General features: G+C 44.9%; 1 protein-coding gene across 4 annotated transcripts in view; it reads left to right on the top strand.

Moving 5' to 3' along the window:
- Positions 1-535: 535 nt before the first annotated feature.
- Positions 536-17,140, top strand: part of LOC138775218 (uncharacterized) — a 28,634-nt gene continuing 12,029 nt past the window's right edge. For 2 of the 4 annotated variants that reach the window (XR_011360524.1, XM_069955853.1), the window contains exons 1-11: positions 536-656; positions 10,086-10,107; positions 10,203-10,221; positions 10,352-10,393; positions 10,956-10,991; positions 12,166-12,204; positions 13,168-13,218; positions 13,387-13,434; positions 13,714-13,752; positions 15,736-15,777; positions 16,328-16,363. Coding sequence is in view for 3 of the 4 variants with exons in the window: in XM_069955853.1 (XP_069811954.1) it covers positions 573-656; positions 10,086-10,107; positions 10,203-10,221; positions 10,352-10,393; positions 10,956-10,991; positions 12,166-12,204; positions 13,168-13,218; positions 13,387-13,434; positions 13,714-13,752; positions 15,736-15,777; positions 16,328-16,363 (458 nt within the window). In the remaining variant the exon portion in view is untranslated. The remainder of the gene's footprint in view (positions 657-10,085; positions 10,108-10,202; positions 10,222-10,351; positions 10,394-10,955; positions 10,992-12,165; positions 12,205-13,167; positions 13,219-13,386; positions 13,435-13,713; positions 13,753-15,735; positions 15,778-16,327; positions 16,364-17,140) is intronic. The other 2 variants (XM_069955854.1, XM_069955855.1) reach the window with 2 other exon arrangements.

Raw genomic sequence — 17,140 nt, 5'->3', positions numbered from 1 at the left:
ATAGTCAAGATGAACATAAACACTAAACCCCAAAAGAGACCTGAACCCTACACAGGCACAGCAGGCGGGAAAGTAGCGGCAGATATGTAATAATAATCACTTATTACCCTCATATAAAACTATGAATAAAATAGTAATTATATGGGAAAAACTATTCTTATAGGAAGGAACTGGAACCTTTTATTAAATGTATTTTTTTTTTTTTTTTTTTTTTTTTTAGCAACATTATCAAATATCAGTATAAATCATAATAAAAAACTACAGCCGAGCGCATAGACCAAGATTTTATTCACCCTAATTCCTGCCAATGGCCGACTGTTCATTGTATGGTTAGTACACGTGTTCGTATTAAGATGTTTAAATAAAGATTATTGAAAACCATGATGTAATTTGTTTACAAACTGGACCCTTCAGAGCTTTATTAGTAGTTGGACTGTAAGTATGCATATCCATTGGCTCCTGGTATGTTTTGTTATTTTCTATTTTTAATCAGTTTTCTCCATGTAATCTTTTATTTTCTCACACACATAGGCGATTTGTGAGAGATTGACGACAGGAGAAGACTTATAGTCATGGAGGAAGAGCTGAAGATCATCTACAGCGAGGAGGACCAGTTCGTGGAGGATACGGACTTTCCCGTCGTCTACGAGGAACATGTGAGTGAGAATTCCCCATCCAGTATAGCAGGGTATAGCAGATAGGATACACTGTGGGATGTTTAGAGATGGGGTTGTGTACATAGTGGGGTGTCCTGTCCAGGAGTATCTGTACCTGTAGATACTCCTCCCTGGTCACATGATCACATAGGTCCCCCCCCCCCATAGGAGACAGTGGTGATGGGAGGAGATGTGTAGAATGGGGAGCTATAAATACCTTACACCCTGTTACTTATTCCCCATGTTCAGCTATTTCCAACTGCCATTTTGCCATGTTCCATGCAGGGGGCGGGGCTTAGTTGGGCCATGATAACTGCTGGGTAGTGGCTGTGGTCTATGGCCGGGCTCATGCACTGTGTGTGTTATGTGATCTCCAGCACCTCTGCGGACATAGGAAGGAATATGCTCCTATAAGGTAGAGAGGGAAATCACATAGCACACATAAGCCATGGGCCTGGCCTAAGACTTTATCCACATGTGCAGTAATATGTGACAATGCTATCACTGGATCAGGGCCTACAGTGTGATCTCTAAGGTCAAATAATAAAAAACAATTATAATATATATGGTACAGTATGGGATTTGTAGTTCTGCAACCTGAAGCTCTCCTGGTTGTATAACTACAAGCGCCATCCTCATGTTGTGGTGATGGTACAAGATGGGAGTTGTAGTTCTGCAATCTGGAGCTCTCCAAGTTGCATCACTACAACTCCCGTCATGTAATGTCACCAGGGCATAATGGGAGTTGTACACAGCTGCTCCTGTGTTATTTTGGTGGGCAACTTGCTATGTGTACTGGTGCACTGGAGTGTTGTTGTGTTTCCCTGCTGTTTCTCTAAATAAAGAATTTAACAGCTGGAGAGTCACAGAGGGGGTGGCGGGGAAGCCTGCAGTGATATCCCCCCCCCCCCCATTACACAGCCACTGAGATGCTGACATACAAGAGGGGTGCCGCTGGACATTGTCCCTCTACGGGCTCTACAGGCAGATGGGGAAGCCTGGAGTGTAATCCCCATCATACAGCACCGCTGACATGTCGCTCGGGTTTGTCAAGGGGGAGGTGCCCTATGGATAAACGGGGCCACGGCTTCTCTTGCACAATGTCCTGGGGATGGCCTATGGAGGGGAAGGCACAACGACTGCTGTACATTGTCCTGGCTATACGGGCAGATGGGGAAGCCAGTAGTGGAGCCAGGCTTCCCCGTCTGCTTGTAGAGCCGGGACGTTGTCAAGCAGCACAGCTATGGACCCCCCCCCAGTGCACAGCAGCCCGGCCATCCTCCATAGCGGCCTAGCTGTGAGCGGTGAGGAACTTTGCCGGTCACTCTCCGTGTGTGAGACAGCATGGAGCTCCGGATTTGCCGCAAATGGAGGAGAGCACTGGAGGAGAGTGCGCTGTAACAAACCCGGCATGGTACAACTATTTATTGATATGTAATTACAAAAATGACCATGTCTGCAGGGTTCTGTGTATTGTCTGCTAGATAAGTTCAAAGAATAAATTTTATTTTTTGCATGATGACTGGAGTACTCCTTTAACCCCTTAAGGACAGAGCCTGAAATGGCCTTAATGACAGAGACAAATTTTATGAATATGAACAGTGTCACTTTATTCATTAATAACTTCGGGATGCTTTTACCTATGCGGCTGATTCTGAGATTGTTTTCTCGTGACATATTGTACTTCACATTTCTTGTAAATTGGAGTCGATACTTATAACGAATCTTTATGAAAAAACCCCAAATAACGTGAAAAATTGTGAAAAAATGCATTTTTCCAACTTTAAAACTTTTCTGCTTATACAGAAATTGGTTATACCACATAAATTATATATTAAATAGCATTAGCAATATGTCTACTTTATGTTGGCAGCATTTATTAAACTATATTTCATTTTTTAGACAATAGAAAGCGTAAAACATTAGCAGCAAATTTCCAAATTTTCTGTAAAATTTCAAAATCAGATATTTTTAGAGACCTGTTCAGGTTTAAAGTGTATTTGAGGGGACTGTATGTTAGAAAGCCCCACAAAGCACCCCATTTCAGAAACTGCACCCCCAAAACTCTGCAAAAGCACATCTAGAAAGTTTTTTTAACCCTTTAGGGGAGTCACAGAAATAAAAGCTAAGTGTGCAAGAAATTTGAAAATTTAAATTTTCTGTGCAGAGATTTTATTGTAATCCAATATTTTTCATAATTATAAACCAATTACCAGAGAAATGCACCCCAATATTTATTGCCCCGTTTCTGCAGTTTATAGAAATACCCCATATGTTACCCTATTGCACTATTTGACGCAACCACAAGCCTCAGATATAAAGGAGCGCCTAGTGAATTTTAATGCCTCCGCTATATTTGGTCATTTCTGACTGTACCACTTCAGGTTGGCAGAGGCTCTGGGGTGCCAAAACCTAAAAAACACCCCTAAAGGGGCACCATTTAGAAAACTACACCCCTCAAGGAATGTAACAAGGGGTGCGGTGAGCATCTGGACCCCACAGGTGCTTCACAGATTTTCAGAACAATGTGGCGTGAAAAAAGACAAAAGTATTTTTTACACTAAAATGTTGTTCTAGCCTTCAATTTTTCATTTTCACAAACGGATAAAAGGAAAAAAAAAAAAACCACAAAAAATGTAGCGCAGTTTCTCCCGAGTACGGAAATACCCCACGTGTGGACATAAAGTGCCAAGCGGGCGCAGCACGAGCCTCCAAAGGGAAGGAGCGCCAATTGGCTTTTGGAAGCTGGATTTCACTGGAATGGATTTCAAGGGCCACGTCGCATTTACAGAGCTCTCGTGCTGCCAAAACACTGGAAACCCCCCACAAGTGACCCCATTATGAAAAGTACACCCATCAAGGAATCTAACAAGGGGTGCAGTGAGCATATGCACCCCACTGGTGACAGGCACAAATGTGGAACAATGTGACGTGAAAGTGAAAATTTTCATTTTTTCACTTTCACGGCACAAATGTGCCCGTCATCAAGGGGTCCATATCCTCATTGCACCCCTTGTTAGATTCCATGAGGGGTGTAGTTTCCAGAATGGGGTCACTTGTGGGGGGTTTTTACTGTCTTGGCAGCACGAGGGCTCTGTAAATGCGACATGGCGTTCATCATCCATTCTAGCCAAATCCACCTCCAAAATCCAAATGGCGCTCCTTCCCTTCGGAGGCTTGCACTGCATCCACATGGAGCTTTATGTCCACATGTGGGGTATTTACGGACTCGGGGGAAATTGCTCTACACATTTTGTGTTTTTTTTTCTCTTTTAGCCCCTTGTCAAAATTAAAAAATCAAGACAAGATCAATGATTTAGAGTAAAAAATTTTAAAAAAATTACACTAAATGTTGGTCTAGCCTTGATTTTTTTCCATTTCCACAAGGGGTTAAAAAAGAAAATGAACGCAAAACGTGTAGGGTAATTTCCCATGAGTACGAAAATACCCCACATGTGGACATAATGTGCCATATGGGCACAAGGCAAGCCACCAAAGGGACAGAGCGCCATTTAGAGGCTGGAATGGAGGATGGAGACCATGTCGCAATTACAAAGCTCCTGTGCTGCCAGGACAGTAGAAACCCCCCACAAGTGACCCCATTCTGGAAATTACACCCCATACGGAATCTAACGAGGAGTGCAGTGAGCATATGGACCCCACTGGTAACAGGCACATATGTGGAACATGTGCCGTGAAAATAAAAAATACCATTTTTTTTCATTTTCACGTCCCAAATGTGGCCGTCACCAGGGGGCCATATCCCCGCTGCCCCCCTTGTTAGATTCCTTATGGGGTGTAGTTTCCAGAATGGGGTCACTTGTGGGGGGTTTCTACTGTCCTGGCCGCACAGAGGCTTTATAATTGCATCATGGCATCCTCTAATGGGAATAGGGGGCATGCCTATTTAGTTGGGGAAAAGGGACAATTATTAATTTATTTGGGGGTATTAGGCCAATTATTAGTTTATAAGGTTGAAAATGACAGATGTCCATCAAATTCAACCTGTGTTGATCCAGAGGAAGGCAAAAAAAACCCTTGTGAGGCAGACGACAGTAGCCTCATCACAGGGGAAAAATTCCTTCCTGACTCCATAATGGCGATCAGAATAATCCCTGGATCAACGTGACCCCTGAAATAGGAATAAGGGAAGGAATTAGAAAATGTAGAACTCCAATTACGTGTGGTACGCCTTGAAGCGATCCAGTATGCAGAGGCCGGGGTGATCAGGACAGGTGTCACACTGGAAAATGGCGTCCGCCACACTCTGCACTTTTTCTGGGGTCTCCTGTTTTCCAGTGTGGGGGACGTCACCTGGAAAATGTTGTCCTGGTGCGATACGGGGTCCTTCATATCCAGAAGCGCTGGGTCCGCTCCATGGCTGCTAAATATTAGGGCTCTATTACTGCTTCTGATATTTTCGATTCGTGCCGCAAGGTACAGTAGCTCGGGCAGCGAGGGACCAGAAGAGGGGGTGCTGGTATAAAATTTATCCCCGTACGGGTGGTAACCTTTATCCAGCAGTGGGAAGATCAGTTCCCGAACGATCTTCCCACTAACTCTGAGGATGGGGGGGGCATCTGGGGGCTGGATTCGGGTGTCCCTTCCTTCATACACTCTAAGGTTACGTGCACACTGCGGAATGGCGAAGGATAACCCTTTGTGCATTCCACAGCTGGCACCCACCGGCAGACTGATGCAGGCGCGTGTCTCCGTCTGTGTCATAGACTCCATTCTATGCACGGGCGGATTCGGCTCTCCGTCCAATGTGTTCATTGTTTGGACGGACAATGGAATCTGCCCGTGCATATAATGGAATCTATGACATGGGTGGAGACACGCGCCTGCATCCGTCCGCCGGTGGGTGCCAGCTGCGGAATGCACAAAGGGTTATCCTTCGCCATTCTGCAGTGTGCACGTACCCTAAATCTGTAAGTGTACCCTGTAAGTGTACACAGAGTTTGTAGAATTTCACGCCATACCGTCATCTCTTATTGGGACGGTACTGGCGAAAAAGACGTGTCTGGGGGGCAGCGTACGCTACGCTACCCCCAGACACGTCACTGGATGATGAGGATGAGGATGAATGGAGGAAAAAAGGATCCCCCCATTCATCCTCACTGGCTGTTTTGGTGTCGGAGACAATAATAGCGTATGCGTCCGATACCGAAAACACGCCGAGGGCCATCTTTATACGGGGATTGGTATATGGGGTATGTAGTGGTGTAGTGTAAAACTTTATTCAATGTAGTGTAGTGTAATGTAGTGTTTTTTACATGTTTTTTTTAACATTCAGTATAAAAAAAAACCTACGCCAAAAATGGTGTTGCTGATAAATGCCGCACTTATGTGCGGCACTTATCAGCAGACCGTGGCAGTAGGATATAGAAAAAAAACACCCTACGCCAAATAGGATGAGTCGCTGGTTAGCAGCGCACTTACGTGCAATGCTGATCAGCACTCGGCGGTAGGGTGCGGGAAAAAAAAAAAAATAATAATATTGGAAAAAAAAAACATTTTCTACATGCTGAACATCCCTCTAGCTACTGATAAGTACGGATCCGGTGAGTATGGCCCAAATACCTGCTCTGGACCCCCCCTACACTTTGGGGGCACTTATATCGCCGCGATCGGCCGATCGGTCCCGGCCGGCCGATCACGGCGATCGGGACCGTGGCACCGGGCCACCATTACTTTTATCAGTAATGGCGGTCGGTGCCGTCCTCGGACAGCACCGACCGCCATTTTTTTCCGGGTCATCGGGTCACCGATGACCCGAAAAGCTGCAGATCGCCGCTATTGGCTGATCTGAATTGATCAGCTAATAGCGGCGATCGTCAGCACGGAGGGGGTTAATCCCCCCCCAGTGCCGACAAGCTATGGTGGTCTGCTGTTAGTAACAGCAGCCATCATTACCCGATCGCCGCGTGTTTACACGCAGCGGTCGGGTAAACATCGGGCGTAAATTTACGGCCTGGTGGGTTAAGTAGCAGGCTGCGAGGGCGTAAATTTACGCCCAATGTCGTTAAGGGGTTGATATATATATATTAGAATGCACTCTGATATATTATTAGGTGTAACATACATTTACTGGCAAATAGCTGCTATACTGTAGGCCCCAAACTGTACGGGCGACACCCGGCTCAATGTCAAGCGGCGTTGACATGTCAATTCTTGGAGCGGAGAGCGGAGGAGAGAGGAAGCGTGTGAGCCCTCTCATAGAGTCTCTGTTTAACACTGAGGCTTCTGCCACAGATCTTTGCTGCCCCGGTCTTGCAGGCCAGATTTGGCTCTTTTGATGGCCGCATCTGGCTCACAGCTCACCTACTGCCTGCCCGGACGTGCTCCTCCAATCCAATCAGCACAGAGCGGGAGCGTGGGGCTGCTGTGGCTGTCAAAAGGAGGCTGTCCGCTGTCAGACACTTTTGGAACGGGCAGTGCTGCGGCTGCAGCTCCTCTCTCAGCGGCCCGCGGTCTCCTGTGATCTTCCAGTGCCGGCAGCATGGTAAAGAGACGCTGCCTGTGCCGGATGTGTCAGGCAGCCTTTATCATAAATTATAGAGGCTGCAGAGGCAAGCGACCCAAGCAGTGTCTCTGTACTATGCTGCCTGCGCCGGAAGATCACTGGAGACCGCGCGCTGCCGGGAGAGGAGCTGCTGGGAACGGGTGACAGGTGAGGTTTTGTTTTTTTTCTGGTGGGGAAGTGCGGGGGCCGGGTTGGTGGCAATAGTAGGGCACTGCACAGAGGGGAGGAGCTGGATTGGGTGACTATATAGGGCACTAGGGGGGGTATTGGCTACTATATGGGGCCCTATTGGGGGGATTAGATACTAAATGAGGCACTATTGAGGCGTATTGGCTACTATATGGGCGGGTATTAGATACTATATGGGGCACCATTGGGGGGGTATTGGCTACTAAATGGGGCACTATTGGTGGGTACTTGATATATGGGCATTATGGGGGTATTGGCTACTATATGGGGCACTATTGGGGGGTATTGGATACTACATGGGGCACTATGGGGGTATTGGCTACTATATGGGGCAATATTGGGGAGTATTGGATACTATATGGGGCACTATTGGGGGGAATTGGATACTATATGGGGCACTAGTTACTATACCGGGCGCTATGGGTGAATTAGATACTATACCAGGCACTATGGGGTATTGGCTACTATATGGGGCACTGTGGGGGGATTGGCTACTATATGGGGTACTGTGGGGGCATTAGCTACCATAAGGGGAACTATGTGCGTGTGTGTGTGTGGGGGGGGGGGGTGTCAAATGGCATAGTGTGCATGTGGGGGGTAGTGTGTGGAGGGGGTCAGGTGGGGTAGTGTGATAGTGGAGGGGGTCAGGTGGGGTTGTGTGTGTGGGGATGGTGGTCGGGTTAATTGCGGGTTAACAGCAGAGGGGGCATTATTACTATACGGAGGGTACAGCACGGGGCATTATTACCATATGGGGGCACAACATGAGGCATTATTGCTATATGGGGACACAGCAGGAGGCATTATTACTATATGGGGACACAGCAGGAGGCATTATTACTGTCCGCTTATGACGGCATGCCCCGGATGTTTTAGGACCCTATCAACGCCCCTGTACTAAAGTATATGACAATCTCACCATATGTATACTGCTTGTATATGTACAATGTATATGTATATGTATACTGCCCATCCCGAAGGTGCAGGGTAGGAGGGTAGAGATAGTAGGGAGCACCTATGTCCCTAATAGGCCCTATGTCAGGTGCACCAAACTACCCCTGCTTGCTCAGAGACCTGTCGGGGTGTAAGCACCCTAATAAAAGCGACCCCTGCCCGGTCCAATTCCTCTCCAATGCCCTATGGTCACCCTATCATTTACTCCCAACTGGTTCCATCCACAAGGAATAGTCGGTGGAGATTGTTACGGCAGCTTGTAGCCTGCGCCAAAACAAAGAAAGTTGTAAAAAAAATACACACAAAAAATGGCCCAAAAAGAACATCACATGTTGGCACAGTCACATGCCCTGGGTGTAGCATATGGCTCCACCCACATTAGGGCATTTTTGCCCTGACAGGTCCCTGAGCGAGCAGGGGTAGTTTGGTGCACCTGACATGGGTCCCATTAGGTACAAAGCTGCTCCCTACTATCTCCATCCTCCTACCCTGCACATTCAGGATGAGCAGACCACCATTCATCTACAAGCAGTATACATATGGGGACTGGTCTATACCATGCAGCAATTAGACAAAGACCCAGGCTTCCCTTGTATTCTCTCTCTATCGCCTCTCTGCCTGTGTCTTCAGCTCTGTACCTGGTATGGACCTGACAGATTCTCCTGAAAGCTGAGCTGTGATTGGTTGCTGTGGGCTGGCGACACCAGTTTCAGTGTTAAGCTAAGCGCACACAATGTATTTTTTATGACAAGAACGGCCGTTCTTGTGATAAAAGATTGCACTGCATTGAACTCTATGCAAACAGCATTTTTTATTCACACGCTGTATTGAACAATGGCGGTTGTTAGCTACAGCTGCACAATCAATTGACTTGTCCATTATTTACGGCCACTAGTGCAGGAACAACGGCCGATGTTCAGACTCTGGTCACCGTTTTGATGGCCACTATATTGGATCAAGGGCAAATTTTCCAATGGGAAAATTCACAAACATAAGTGTGCCGGTTCACAAACAGACACTCAGCTAGAAAAGAGTGGGGTCCTCCTAGCAGGAGCTCCGATTCTGCAGATTATTGCTCCTTGTAATAAAGACAATGATCATCGACTGATTGGTTATTTTTGGTCCTGACCTACAAACATTGGCCGCCGACTGCGCATCACTACGTGTAATAATGATCACGGCCGATGGCTGATAACTGTATAAAGAAAATAATAAAGTATATACATACCTCTGCCCGCTCCCCGATGCTTCTGCCCGCTCCCCCATATTTTCCTGGCTTCTGCCCGTTGTCCGCAGCTGCCAGTGGAACTTCACAGACCATCTCTGGAGTTCCACCAGCGGCTAAGGACAGCGGGCAGAAGCAATGAAGATACTGGGGAGCAGTATGCAAGAGCAATGTGACCAGCTTAGTAATCCCGCTGTCTGCCCTCTCTATGGAAAAGGTAGAGACAGCCCCAGGACCACATGGAAAAACCTAGATGTTATCCATATGGTCCTCGGGCTGCCCCCCACCTTCTCCACAGAGCGGACTGACAGCGGGATTACAAATCTGACCATTTTACTTCATAGCCCACTAAATCAGCCCCCCGTCTGTTTTTGGAAGAAATGACTGTGTGTCTAATCCTGGATGAGCAGTGTAATAGTGCCCCCACCTACACCCTATCCCATCCAAGCACATAGGTCAGATGGGCACAGAAGGAGGTCTCATGCTCAGCAATATACCAATGTCCTCTGCTTACTCTCTCTATTTCCTATTTCAGGCTGGACTGGATGACGGCGAGGGTGAGTTTTGTCTATAATATCTCTATGTATCTATGTATCTCTACAATGTATAAAGCAGTTCTCTAAACTAACGCTTTTCTATTTTTTTTCTTTAAATGAAGAATCGGATTTCGGGTGAGTAAATCTAAACTGAAGATGTAAAACTTGTGTGACCCTATAATTCCTCCCCTATAGACCCCGATCATCACTGATGTCTCTAATGTGTGTTAGGTTTTCACTATCTTCTCTATTCTATCACTAACAGGAGCGACATCGACGACATCGAGGAGGATTCAGACGATTGGGAGTAAGTATCTCATAGTCTCGTCTTAAACAACAAGCCTATAAAAATTACAGGTGTTAGGAGCTTTTTTGTTGTTTTTTAAGGGGTAATTCAGCAAAAAAAATTCTTTTGAATCAACAGGTGCCAGAAAGTACCAGAGATTTGTAATTTACTTCAATATAAAAAAATCTCCAATACTTATCAGCTGCTGTATGTCCTGCATGAAGTGGTGTATTCTTTCCAGTCTGACACAGTTGCTCTATGCTGACATCTAAGTCTGGGACAGGAACTGCACTGTAGCAAATCCCCATAGAAAACCTTTCCTGCTTTCCAGACTGGAAAGAATACCACTTCCTGCAGGACATTCAGCAGCTGATAAGTAATGGATGACTTGGGATTTTTTAATGGAAGTAAATTACAAATCTCTAAATCTCTGGCACTTTTCTGGCACCAGCTGGTTTGAAAGGAAAAACTTTTTGCTTAACAATCCTTTCTACTACCTTCTTATTGGTGAAGTTCTGCCAGAAAACTGATGTCTCTAACGTGTGTTTGGTTCTCACCATCTTCCCTATTCTATCACCAACAGCAGCGACGACATCGATGAGCGTCTGGAGGATTTGGAGTAAGTATCTCACAGTAACATATAGTATAGTAATATAATCAGTCACAGACATGTTTGCAGGGGATCACGTATTAAAAAACAAAACTTTGAAAAACAGCATTTGGAGCTTTCTGCATTTTTGAGTGCCAGAGATTTGTCATTTACTTAAAAATCTCAACTCTTCCAGTACTTATCAGCTGCTGCACGTCCTGCAGGAAGTGGTGTATTCTTTCCAGTCTGACACAGTGCTCTCTGCTACCACCTCTGTCCATGTCATGAACTGTCCAGAGCAGCAGCAAATCCCCATAGAAAACCCCCTTCTACTCTACAGACTGGAAAGAATACACCACATCATGCAGGACATGCAGCAGCTGATAAGTAATGGAAGACTTAAGATTTTCAAAGTAATGGGTTCAATGGATTCAAAGTAATGGGTACAATAAAGGAAGCGCTTATATGTCTCCTACCTGCCGGATCCACTCCTGGCTTTGGCTCAAAAATTCCAGTGGCAGATTTCCAAAAAAACTGTCTTGTGTGAAACCAACCTCAATCACATGAACTGTAAAGTGAAAAAACAAAAACTTTTTTTTTCTTTACAACGAATGTCATTGCATATCAACAATCAAAAATAAATATACAAAAATATAAATGTCATCCATCCATTTGAAGTGAAGGAGGCGGGATCCGTTTCAAGTCCGCTCAGATCCCGCCTCCTTCACTGAGTGGCTGAGAAGTCACGTCTCGGGCCCGCGTCAGAAGCGGATGGGAATCGGGCACCGGAGCGCCGTGATGCGGGACCCGCCGCTGGAACCGGGGAGGTGAGTGGACGGCTTTTTCCTCGCCCACCTCCTCCCCGGTCCCAGCAAAAAAGTGCCCCCCCACTGGAGTACCCCTTTAACAAAACACACAACACATATGTAAAGAAAAGACGCCATACCTAGAGCACACACCAAGGTCCCAATGTGACGGAAACCACCAAGAAGACAAAATCACTGATTGTGGTGACTTTCACATCTCATCCCAAATCCCCAGTGCTAACAGCGCATTTATAGTCCCATCATCTGGTCTAATAAATCTGGGCCAGTGGATTTCCAATGTACATGTTTCTATAAAACCTCCCCCAATATGCAGCACTTGGAGGACAGACTAATATCCCCTTTATAATATGCAATTATTTTTTATTATTATGTAATAGGTGGAAGATGGCCGTGATGGACGCCCCGTGGATTTTCAGGTAATTACACTACATTAAAACAGCAGAAAAAAATCAAATAAATCATTTTTACAATAGTTTTTGCCCCCGCTCGCACAAATCTCTGCCCGTTCCATAGACTCCGTTCTATGGCCGGTCAGATTCCGCCACCCACCCAAAGAATTGACTTGTCACTAGAACGGAGTCTATGGCACGGGTGGAGATGTGGTCCAGCGCGTGTGGCCTAATCCGAGGCGGGTTACTAGTAAGTAATTGAAGAGGAAAGTTTTCTGCTTGAAATTCCTCTATTCAGCTCTGGCAGAATAGGAGCAGAATTCAAACCCCATTGACTTCTATAGGATTCCCCTGGAGGAATCGGCCCAAAAAATTTACATGTCAATTCTTTGTCGGATGGCGGATCCGTGGCAGAAAATTCTGATGGAAAATTCTGCTGTGTGAATAACAGAGCGGAAATCCCATTGAACACAATAGAAAATTGCTCTATTCATTATTTATGGGAAGAATTTCACGCGGAAATTTAGGGTGTGTTCACATTATGGAATCTGCACGGATAACCTGCCATGGATTCCACTGCTCGCATCTCCTCCTGTTCCATTGACTCCATTCTATGGTCGGGGGATTCCGCCATCCGCCCAAGAATTGACATGTCAATTCTTTGGGCAGATGTCGGAATCCGCCCGATTATAGAATGGAGTCTATGGGACAGGTGGAGAGGCACACGGGTGCGAGCAGGGGCGAGCGGCGGAATACACTGGAGATTATCCGTGCAGATTCTGAAGTGTGAACACACCCTAAGAGCAGATCCTGCTTCAAATTCCTGGCCTATTCCTCAAGGGGAAAACTGGCAGTGATGACAAGGGGTTAGTAAATATCCTGATGGATTTCATGTTCTTATTGAGATGTCACAATAAATAACATTTTCTGATAGTTTCAAATGGGACCAAGTACCAATCCTCCTAACCAACCCTATGTTCTCTGTTACAGAGACGACAAGTACCCGCTCTACAGTTGGATCCCGAGCCTGGAGACCATTGTGTAAGTATGAAGAAGCAGCAGAGATATAATCATCCATCTCCATGATATGACAATATGAGTCCATTTATATCTGTGTTCCCCACCAAACACTCACATATGTATATTCACATATCCCCAAACACTATGGGGCAGATTTAACACACGAGCTGGTTTCTGATCTATATACAGTGAGACTGACAAAGAGGAGGAAGAGGACGAGGCTGCGGACATCCCCTGGTGAGGGCTCAAACCTTATAGTATTGGGAATACATGTTTATTCTTTAACCATCCTGTATAGAGAGAGGAGCGTGGGGAGGACAGGATAGGGGGCGCTCTAGTTAGACATAGAATCCTATTTTCTATTTATTTTTACTGCATCTTCCCCTATAGACTCCGATCATCCTGAGGATGTCTCTAAATATCATTATTGTCTCTTATTAATGACGTTCTGCCAGAAAACTGATGTCTCTAATGTGTGTCTGGTTTTCACTATCTTCTCTATTCTATCACTTACAGGAGCGAGGACGACACCGAGGAGGACACAGAGGATTGGGAGTAAGTATCTCATAGTCTCGTCTTAAACAACAAGCCTATGAAAATTACAGTGTTAGGAGTTTTTTTTAACCCTTAGACGACCCAGGGCATATAGTTACGCCATGGAAGTCTGTCCTCAGACGACCTAGGGCGTAACTGTACGCCCTGGGTGTTTCTCCCGCTATGAAGCGTGCTCCGGAGCGGAGCGCGCTTCATAGCAGGTGGGAGCCGGCTGCAATCAGCAGCCGGGACCTCCCCGGTAATGACACGCTGCAGCAATCGCGCTGCCGCGTGTCATTAACTCCTTAAACGCCGCGATCGCGGAGCGACCGCGGCGTTTAAGTGTAAGTGACAGGGGGAGTCCCCTGTCACTTACCGATCGGGACCCCCGCAGTGTGACTGCGGGGGTCCCGATCGGTAAAACGGGCCGCCGGAGGTCTCTCACCTGCCTCCGTGCGGTCCGATCGGCGCTCTGGTCACTGAGCCTGCACAGGCAGGCTCAATGAGCAGAGCGCCGATAACACTGATCAATGCTATGCCTATGGCATAGCATTCATCAGTGTAAAAATCCAAGTAGTGAATGTAAAAGTCCCCCAAAGGGACTTCAAATGTGTAAAAAAAAAAAAGTTAAAAACACTAACACACTACCCCAAAACCCCTCCCCCAATAAAAGTCTAAATCACCCCCCTTTCCCATTATATAAAAAAAACATATAAAAATAAATAAATAGATAAACATATAATATACCGTAGCGTGCGTAATTGTCCGATCTATTAAAATATAACAAGTGTCATTGCGAATGGTAAACGGCGTACACGAAAAGAGGGAAAAAAGTGCGCGGATTACCGATTTTATGTTACATTATATATATAAAAAAAATTAATAAAAAGTGATCAAAACGTCCGATCTTCACAAATATGGTATTAATAAAAACTAGAGAGCATGGAGGAAAAAATGACACCCCATACAGCCCCGTAGGTGAACAAATAAAACCGTTATAAGCGCCACAATAGGCCCATTTTATTTATAATTAATTGCCAAAAAAAAGGATTTCATTTAAAAAAAATATATAACATTAGAGAATCTGCGTAAACCTGCATGTGGTTGTGTTCGGGCTGACCTATAGAATAATAGAATCATGTCGCTGTTACCATATAGTGCATTACGTAGACACAGGAACCCCCCAAACGTTACCATATTGCATTCTTTCTTACGATTTCACCAATTTATATCTTCATAAATAATATATTTGGGATTCCATCATACATGTTATGGTAAAATGAATGACGCCATTACACAGTACAACTATTCCTGTAACAAATAAGCCCTTACATGGCCTGTAGATAAAAAACTGAAAGTGCTGGAGCTCTTAGAAGGGGAGGAGGGAAAAACGGAAACACTAAGATCAAAATTTGCGCGGTCCACTGGGTCATTTTGGGCCTGGTCCTCAAAGGGTTAAAGGGGTAATTCAGCAAAAAAAATTCTTTCAAATTAGCTGTAGCCAGAAAGTGCCAAAGATTTGTAATTCACATATATTAAAAAAAATTCCAGTACTTCTCAGCAGCTGTAGGTTCTGCAGGAAATGGTGTATTCTTTCCAGTCTGTTGCTCTCTGACATCTAAGTCTGGGACAGGAACTGCCCAGAGCAGTAGCAAATCCCCATAGAAAACCTCTCCTGCTTTCCACAACAGAAAGAATACCACTTCCTGCAGGACATACAGCAGCTGAGAAGTAGTGGGGACTTGAGATTCTTTAATGGAAGTAAATTACAAAGCACTTTCTGGCACCAGCTGTTTTGAAAGAAAAACTTTTTTGCTGAACTATCCCTTTAATTTTACATTAGTTGTATTTTTTCTAGCAAAATTTGTAGCATTTGGTTAAATGTAAAACTAAAAATGTAAAACTTGTGTGACCCTATAATTCCTCCCCTATAGACCCCGATCATCACTGATGTCTCTAATGTGTGTTAGGTTTTCACTATCTTCTCTATTCTCTCACTAACAGGAGCGACATCAGCGACATCGCGGAGGATTCGGACGATTGGGAGTAAGTATCTCATAGTCTTGTCTTAAAAAACGAGCTTATGAAAATTAGTGTAAGGAGATTTTTTATTTTTTAAAGGGGTAATTCAGCCAAAAAATTCTTTCAAATCAACTGTTGCCAGAAAGTGCCAGAGATTTGTAATTTACTTTGTAATTTACTTCTATTAAAAAAAAAATCTCCAATACTTATCAGCTGCTGTATGTCCTGCCGGAAGTGGTGTATTCTTTACAGTCTGACACAGTTGCTCCCTGCTCCCACCTCTGTCTGGGACAGGAACTGCCCAGAGCAGTAGCAAATCCCCATAGAAAACCTTTCCTGCTGTCCAGACTGGAAAGAATACCACTTCCTGCAGGACATGCAGCAGCTGAGAAGTAATGGAGGACTTGGGATTTTTTAATGGAAGTAAATTACAAATCTCTGGCACTTTTCTGGCACCAGCTGATTTGAAAGAAAAAAAAATGTTTGCAGAACTATCCTTTTCTTATTGGCCAGAAAACTGATGTCTCTAATGTGTGTTTGGTTCTCACCATCTTCTCTATTCTATCACCAACAGCAGCGACGACATCGATGAACGTCTGGAGCATTTGGAGTAAGTATCTCACAGTAACATATAGTATAGTAATATAATCAGTCACACAGACAAGTTTGCAGGGGGATCTGGTATTAAAAAACAAACCTATGAAAAACAGCATTTGGAGCTTTCTTTTTTAAAAGGGGCGATTCAGCAAAAAAAAAAAAAAAAGGAATCTTTCAAATCAACAGGTGCTACAGAGTGCCAGAGATTTGTAATTTACTTAAAAATCTCAACTCTTCCGGTACTTATCAGCTGCTGTATGTCCTGCAGGAAGTGGTGTATTCTTTCCAGTCTGACACAGTGCCCTCTGCTGCCACCTCTGTCCATGTCATGAACTGTCCAGAGCAGCAGGAAATCCCCATACAAAACCTCTCCTGCTCTCCAGACTAGTAAGCAAACACCACATCATGTAGGACATACAGCAGCTGATAAGTAATGGCAGAGTTGAGATTTTTTCATATATTACAAACCTCTGGCATTTTCAGTCACCAGTTGATTTGAATTTTTTTCTCTTTTTTTCATGTTACATTACTTGTATTGTTTTCTAGCAAACCTTGCAGCATTTTGTTTAAATAAAGTGTTTTTCTGGTGTCTGATTTTTGTGGTGTTTTCCCCATAGCAGAGCATGTGATTCATTGGTTTCTCTTTGAGGCTGGATTTACACATGCCAGTTTTTTTGTAAAGCTGCCATTGCAGTTTTTAAGCCAAAACCAGAAGTGTATTCAAAGTAATGGGTACAATAAAGGAAGCGCTTATATGTCTCCTACCTGCCGGATCCACTCCTGGCTTTGG

The sequence above is a fragment of the Dendropsophus ebraccatus genome, unplaced genomic scaffold (assembly GCF_027789765.1).
Source record: "Dendropsophus ebraccatus isolate aDenEbr1 unplaced genomic scaffold, aDenEbr1.pat pat_scaffold_1416_ctg1, whole genome shotgun sequence".
In the NCBI taxonomy this organism is placed as follows: Eukaryota; Metazoa; Chordata; class Amphibia; order Anura; family Hylidae; genus Dendropsophus; species Dendropsophus ebraccatus.
Note: the sequence above shows the minus strand (reverse complement) of the source record. Positions and strands in the feature narration are given on the sequence as shown.